This window comes from Camelina sativa, chromosome 9 (genome assembly GCF_030686135.1).
Source record: "Camelina sativa cultivar CO46 ecotype springtype chromosome 9, ASM3068613v1".
NCBI lineage: Eukaryota > Viridiplantae > Streptophyta > Magnoliopsida > Brassicales > Brassicaceae > Camelina > Camelina sativa.
This window is the reverse complement of record NC_141888.1, coordinates 5,298,317-5,306,582: the sequence shown is the minus strand read 5'-3', so window position 1 is coordinate 5,306,582 and position 8,266 is coordinate 5,298,317. Positions and strand designations below refer to the sequence as shown.

The 8,266-nt window shown below is 31.5% G+C and overlaps 1 protein-coding gene across 4 annotated transcripts; it reads left to right on the top strand.

The window, feature by feature from the left end:
• On the top strand, nucleotides 1-2,660 carry LOC104710511 (uncharacterized). 4 transcript variants are annotated; one of them, XM_087466644.1, is made up of 7 exons: nucleotides 1-549; nucleotides 732-904; nucleotides 1,049-1,249; nucleotides 1,337-1,582; nucleotides 1,662-1,806; nucleotides 1,912-2,143; nucleotides 2,244-2,660. In XM_087466644.1, exons 3-7 carry the CDS (start codon nucleotides 1,101-1,103, stop codon nucleotides 2,576-2,578), a joined length of 1,107 nt encoding a protein of 368 aa, XP_087322770.1. In that variant the 5' UTR covers nucleotides 1-549; nucleotides 732-904; nucleotides 1,049-1,100; the 3' UTR covers nucleotides 2,579-2,660. The 4 variants fall into 4 exon arrangements, with proteins under 4 accessions (XP_087322770.1, XP_010425431.2, XP_087322769.1 ...); XM_010427129.3 differs by having other exon boundaries at nucleotides 60-549; nucleotides 732-894; XM_087466643.1 differs by having other exon boundaries at nucleotides 92-549; nucleotides 712-894.
• The last annotated feature ends 5,606 nt before the right edge of the window (nucleotides 2,661-8,266 follow it).

The following is an 8,266-nucleotide window of genomic DNA, read 5'->3' as shown; positions in this document are numbered from 1 at the left end:
GAAAGCGACGCTATAAGTTGATGGGCCTTTAATAGCTAAAATTAGGCCCTTTTATTTTTAAAACGATGCCGTTGGAAGTAGTATAACGGCCACCGACACGAACGTTGCCGAAACGACGCCGTGCCAATCGCATCCAAAGCTCTGAATCTCTCTGATAACGAAACCGAGCACTGATCTGAGTTCCCACGACGGAGAGAAGAAACGATGAGGAAGAGATGAAACGCGGTGGAACCAGACGGAAGCGATTGTTCGGGAAGACGACGATTCTTTTATCATCTGTGGTTTTCTTTATCGGTTTTGGTTTGTTGTTGCTCACGCTCCGCTCCGTGGATCCTAATTCGTCTTTCATCGATGACGACGACGACGACGCCGGTTTGGAATCCGAGGAGGCTTCGAGGTGGAGCAATTCGTCGTCGATTGGAGATTCTAAGGTCGATGGAGGTAGGCTCTGCGCAACGGTAGAAGAGATGGGACGTGAGTTTGATGGTGGTTTCGTGGATCAAAGTCTCAGAGTTCGTGATGTCATCCGTCGCCATTTCCACATCAATGGTGAGACTCGATTCTTTCGTAGTGTTCATCTGAAGTAAGATGATTAGTGTTTGGCTAATTTCATGTTTACTGATAGTATGAAATTTGAATCTGCTTAGTCTAGATTACTGTGTCTGGAGAAAGCTATTGTTCGATGTGAATTTAAATATAATGATGATGTAGATGATTCTTGTGGTTTCCAGGAGCTTCAGCGATTCGTGAGCTGCCTCCAGAACAATTTTGTCGACATGGTTATGTTCTGGGGAAGACAGCAGAAGCTGGATTTGGAAACGAAATGTACAAGATCTTAACTTCAGCAGCATTGAGCATAATGTTGAACAGATCCTTGATCATTGGCCAGACCAGGCATATATTGGTTCTTTCTCAATCCTTTTTCTCTATTTTTGTTGGGAACTATATTAACTGATTCAGTTCCCTGAGCTGTTTACTTTGCTTGTTGTGGTTTGTGTGTTTTGTCTTGTTTATATTTCTTTTCTTTCTCTGTGTGTTATTTTCTCAGGGGGAAATATCCTTTTGGTGATTACATTGCTTACTCCAATGATACACTTACCATGACTGAAGTGAAGCATCTGTGGCGCCAGAATGGCTGCGTGAAGAAATACAGAAGGCGGCTTGTAATGAGGTTGGATGATTTCGAGAAGCCGGCCAAGAGTAATGTCTTATGCAGTAATTGGAAGAAATGGGAAGAACCGATAATATGGTCAGTGAGAAGAAATTAGAAAGCAAAAGATACAACTTTGAATACGTTTTGTGAAGTTATTACTGAGCGGCAGCATTTGATTTTCAGGTTTCAAGGCACTACAGACGCTGTGGCAGCTCAGTTTTTCCTCAAAAATGTGCATCCCGAGATGAGAGCTGCTGCATTTGAGTTATTTGGAGAGCAAGGAAACTCGGCGCCACCTGCAAATGTGTTTGGAGAGTTGATGATGAGTCTCATATCTCCCACGAAAGATGTGAAAGAAGCAGTTGACTGGGTTCTTCAGGAGACTGGAGATCCTGATATTTCAGTGCACATGCGGATGTTGATGAGCAAGTATGTTAAAACGCAAGTATGTTTTTGTTTTTTTCTCTCTAGATGGCTCACTAATCTTCCGTTTCATGATTTTCTCCAGATCTGTTAGACCTCTGCGTGCAGCGATAAACTGTCTAGGGAAAGCAATTAACAAACTTGGCATATCGAAACCGAGAGTGGTTATAGTGTCTGACACACCATCTGTAGTGAAAACTATCAAAACAAATATCAGCACAATTGCGGAGGTATTAAATGATCTATAAAACTCGCACTCGCACTCGCTTGTAATCTATGCAACAAATTCTTCAGTTTCATTGTCGGCGAGCTAAATTAGTTGCAATGGTTTGCAGGTTCTACATTTTGACTATAAGCTTTTCCGAGGTGATATCTCCCAACGTGGCCGCGGATTACCAATGTTAGATTTCAGAATAAAGGATTGGGGTCCTGCACCGAGATGGGTTGCATTTGTAGATTTCTTCCTCGCGTGCCGTGCAAAACAGGCAGTGATCTCCGGTGCTAACAGGCGAGTCGGGACCACGTATGCTCAGCTGGTTGCTGCATTAGCCGCTGCAAATAGTCTCAGTTAAGACCTTATTTTAGTTTCCTCACACTTTCGTTTCTTTTCATTTCTCTTTTGTCATTTATAATACTCCTGGACTGTCATTAACTGGTTACTTTACAGAGGATGGTTCGAGCAACTCGAGCTTTGCATTCCTGAGCAGCTTCCAGAGCAATCTGTTGACAGACGGTCTGAAAAACCAGGTGGGATGGGGACATGTCTGGAACCGATACGCTGGACCATTGAGCTGTCCAAAACAGCCAAACCAATGCGCCTTCACGCCACTCGCACCTCCCGGTTGGTGGGACGGTATATGGCAATCTCCCATCCCACGAGACACTCGAAGGCTTGCTACTTTCGGCATTGAGCTTTCTGGGTTTGGTACGGTTAATGAAGACCGGTTCCACGCCTATTGTAGCACCAAGAAAGAGTACTTAAGCACTGTAACAATCATTTAGTTGACTTCTTCAAATTTTTCCTGGTCTCTTGGTTTAATGTAGTCACTGGTTTAATTCCGCAAATTTGTTTTCTCTTCTTAAATTGAACCGGCCATATTAGAACAGTTCTAAATAACCGGATTCAAACCGAAGTTAGCTAATCGAAATCTAGTCAACGTAAACTGGCGCCTTTTGGTTCAGTATGGTTTTTTAATGATCTAAAAATTTGACATCCAACCCGCAACACACAACTGTCAAAAAAAAGAAAAAAGAAAAATACAACTGTTCGGTTGATGAACAAAAAGAAATGATTATGTAGAGATGGAAAGATATAATTCAATTACAGAAAGAAATTATTTTCTGAACTTATAACTCATGTTGCATAAATTTATAAGTCTTGCCTACCAAAAAAAAAAAAAAATTATTAGTCTTGATTTTAGAGGGGGTTATTGGTTCTATGATTTTAATTGATTTGGAAATCCAGACAAAAATTATATGTTATTCAATCATTGATTTTAAAATACTTATCAAAATGATGGGTTATTGGTTCTATGATTTACAAATACTTGTTAAAATCCCATGTTATTCATTCAATGATTTGTTTTTAGATTTCAAAATCCACATTATGTTTTAAATGGATTTGAATGGATTTGAAAGTGTAAAATAGAAGGATTCAAATCCAAGGATAAAACATGTTATTTTAAAATCCATGTATTTTGATTTCTAGAATTTACAATTCCATATGGATTTATAAATTACCTCTCCAATAGCACCCCCTTACTCTCCAGTGTATTTACATTTTTCAGGATAAACCTGTACTAGTTACAATAAACTTCTAAACAATCTATTCGATTTGATTAGAAGATGCACTCATATATGTTTTCACCAATTCCTACACACCATCAATATTTGATAGTAAATGCTCCAAAACAAACTTGCATGCGTCTTTGAATTGGTTTTGAGTATTAGACAAAAAAATCTGTGGTGAAATCTTATAACTCATGTTAAATTACATGAATTTATTGACCTGAAGTTCGAAATTTTAATCTTTCCTTCGGATTTATTTAACACTAGGTGCTTCCCCACGCAACGCGTGGGTTGTGGTGTAGCTGGCACTTTCTTGTTTTTTTTTGTGGTCTTTTTCGTTTTCTCTTTTGTATTATTTCGTTTTAATTAGGCATATACGGGCTTTGCCGTCACTTTTATTTATACACTATATGTTTATACCATTTCGTTCAGATGTGTATAATTGTGGCGTTTATTTTTTATGAATTATGAAGATGTCGTTTCTTGCTTTTGAGGATCCAGTCTTATCATTGACTGATATTGTTTCCAATACATTTATTGTATTATAGATTTTCTAATTAACTGCTTATGTAAACCCTTCATACGTTGATGTTGCAATAATAAGTTATTTTTTTAAAATATCTTCCGTGTAAGTGATTATGTTTGTATGCCCATGTTTTGGTCTAATATCAATAAGATCGTTTCTGTTTTTCTTTAGTTGGCTTTGAAACCAATATTGAGTTAAGCAAATAATGGGTCTAATTATGGTGTTAATAAGTAATATAAATTCTTATGTATATATATTGTATATATGTGACTATAAATTTAGCTAACTAAAAAATTATGTAATATTTAAATACAATCTTGAACATATATATATATATTTTTATTTGTGGGAGGAATGTATGAAATTATTGGATAGACGTTATTTTTGAGTTAAATGACCTTTAATGTCTTTAAAGTGAGTTAAATATTAAGAAATTTTTATATGTGTCTTGACTTTTTTAAAAAGGAATACCAAGTGTTTCCTTCCAAATTTGAAGTGATATAGTATTTTAGTTTTCTTATATGATTTTATGAACTTCAATGTAAAAGTTTTTCAAAGTAATAAGTACACTCACTGATTGAATTATAAAATTTGGAGAAATGTTTATTTCGTTTAATCATCTGCTCTTTTAAATAAATTAAATAAGTATGTTGTTATTCCTACAAATAGGACAACATATATTATAGTTTAACAATGGAGTTAAGCAATGGAAATAGAACTTGTGATTGCAAGACAAAATGCTTATATGCTACACATTGATCGTTTAAAAATGAATAGAAACATCTAATTCTCAAATAAAGTTGATTGTTTTGTTAAAACCATCATATGTGAATTTAAATTTAACTATGCAAATTTAAAAAATAAATATGGATAGATTAGAAAGGCAAGAAATATAAAAGAAATATTTTTTTATATAAATAAAATAAAAATTGAAAACCATGTTAAATATATATATATATATATAGTACTTTCTACATTAAAATATAGAATCAAACTCTTACAAGTTACAACACATATGAGATACAACAACATTTGATATTGGTAGGAGAGGAGGAGAGAATGTTTACTATAAGATAGTAATCCAAATTAGATAATGGAGATGAATCTTTAAAAAATAGAACAATGTAATATCTATATATATATATATATATAATACTTTCTAAATTAAAATATAGAATCAAACTCTTACAACACATATGAGATATAACAACATTTGATATTGGTGGGAGAGGAAGAGAGAATGATTACTTATAAGATAATAATTCAAATAAGATAAAGGAGATAAATCTTTTAAAATAAGAACAATGTAAAATATATATCATGTAGTCTCTAAAATTAAAATTTAGCATTAACAATTTACAATGATATTTCATTTTTTTTTTCAACCCATACAACAAAAATAAGAAATCAAAAATAACAAAAAAAAAAACGAAAAATGATTTGAGGTATTGTAGAAGAGAATGAGAGAATGTGAAAATGAGATAGTAAAAGAATGTCAATATGAGAGAATGATAGATTGAGAGAATGCTTATTTATATGATAAGAAATGATGGAAGTTACATTTAGAACTATGGAGTTACAATAGTAATTTATTGTGTTTGAATAAAATTGAGTGGTAGAATATGATTAATGCATAATTTATTTTATTTTCAGTTATAATTTTATTTTAATGTGTGAGTTAAATGTATTGTGTTTATTGGATCTTAAATATTGTTTAAAGCAATTAGAAAGCAAATAAAAAAATAAAAAAAATTAGAAAACATTAAATGAAAATCAACCAATAAGGAGAGACCAAAACCTTACTTTTATATATATGATATATTGCTTTAAACTTTGAAATGAGAAATATATTATAAACAATAATTTTACATGAGAAATATATTAATTTAGCCAACTAAAATATGAATATAAGTTTAGCCAACCAAAATAAATAAAAAATATTAAAATTTAACCAAAAATAATTTCTCTTGAAAGATAATAAGTTAGTAGGAGGAATGAATTAATGTACAATTATTGGATATGAGTTACATTTGAGTTAAATGGAGTTACATGTCTTTAATTATAAATAAATATTTTAATTTTTTATAACCTAAAATAAAAGGAATACCAAGTGGCTGAATCAAAATTCACATGATTTGGTTGTTTGTTGATATAAACTCAACACTTACACATAATATTTCAAAATAAAAAATATTACTTTTTAAGTGACAAACTAAATTAGTTTTGTATAAAATTATATGAATTCTTCAATCTCAATAATTTTTAAAATCCCAAGGATAACTTATATTTTTTTGGTTTTCACTCATCAATTTAATTTATAGTGCTAGATTTCATACTAATGGTTTCATCTTTAGAGAATTTACTGAAATGATATTTTAAAAATTATATTTTATTTTTATATTTAAGTTCCAGTTGAATATGTTTTGTTTTTTGAATCATTTTTTATTTTGATTAAAGACACAAAAAACCAATTGTTTAATTATGTTCTTTTTGTTTTCAAAAACCACAAATCATAAAAAAAAATATTATATTGATCTCTGCAGATTTAACAATTGGATCACAAAACAAAGTAGTCTTTATAAATGGATAAATGGATAATTATATTGATCTTTAAATATTATATTGATCTTTATAAATTATTAAAAATGATACATGAATATGTGAGATAACCAGAGACATAATAGATAATCACATATGGATCATTTCAACTTTCTGATCTTATTGTGTGGTGAATATTGTAAGGAAGTATGATAATAATGACTTATAAGATGTTAATATAAAATAGAAAATGGAGATAAACATTTTAAAAGTTTAAAATAAATATATAAGATATACATATCATACAAACTCTAAAACTAAGCTTTTACAATGATATTTGATTTGATTTTTTATAACCCATACAACAACAATAACAAAAAAAGATACAAAACAAAACAAAACAAAACAAAAAAGAGATTTGAGAGTAGTGGAAGAAGATGAGAGAATGAAAGAGTGATAGACTAAGAGAATAAGATAGTGAGTATTTATAGGAAGAGAAATGATGAAAAATTACATTTAGAAAAATGAGAGTTACAATTATAATTTATTGTCTTGTTTTAATACAACTTAGTGGAGAAATAAAGTTAATGCATAATTTATAGGGAAAAGCTATAAAGATTTCAGTTTTATATTATGTGAGTTAAATGTGAAAATTAATTGTTTTAAATTTGTGTTTTAATATAAATTTTTTTTTTGTTAAAATTGCATTGCCAAGTGGACCAATAAGGAGAGACTGGAACTCTACTTTTATATATATGATTTCATTAGTTTTTCTAAATTCAAAAGTTCACAATACCACTAGATTGTTATAACGTCTGGTTCTGAGATTTTATTCCAAATACATGGCAAATATGACCATTTAACCTTCATTTTCATTATATCTTTGGACTTTGATTATAATCGTTCATATCTTTTGAAATAACCATACATAAATTTATTTTGCCCGTTTATTTAGCGCGTCCAAAAACTTGAAATTTAAATTTCTGTTAAAAAAAAATAGTTTAATAATTTCATAGTCCAATAGATATCACAAGTGTGGGGGATTAAAGGATAGACTTTCTATAAAACTTTTTAACATCATAAAATGATAGAATATTTACACTCAAACAATAAATAATTTTTATATCTCAGACGAACATATATGATAAGTAATCTGGTGCAACGTATACCATATAGTAAATATGATAAGTAATCTGGTGCAACGTATACCATGTAATATATGCAAGCCCATGCTTACTTTGTGGATTACGTGGCTTCCCTTACGTTTACCCTATCAAAAACCCTTCAATCAAAACTTTGATTTCCCCTTTTCATAATCCAATCTTATCTCTAATCTCCAAATATTACATAAACCCCTCTCGTTTCTAATCCAATTCTCATCCCTTCTCTCTATTCCTTATCATCATAATTTCATCGAGAACCATCCCCAAAACTCGAAAATGTTAGTCGTGTTTTGGGGGATTTGTATGATGATTCCTCATCTCTGTTGTCATTGTGTTGTGTCTGAATCTCTCAATGTTTGTTCGTTACTAAGCCCTAATAAACCCATAGAGAGTGTGTGTGTGTGTGTGTGTGGTGTGTATCTTACTTTCTCGATCGTGTTTTGGTTGTTTTCCTTGAGACTGATTCCGAGAAAACATGGGGACATGCTTTTGTTTTGGACTCGGTGGAAAAACGAAACTGAAAGACAATTCTGATAAGAAATCCAAATGTGACAAGTCGCCATCATCAACACCGTCTCCTGGTTCCTCTCACTTCCTCTAATCACTGTTCATTATTAATTAATCTTGAGATTAGTCAAATCTTTAATTAATACGATTGATTAGCTTATTGAGTAA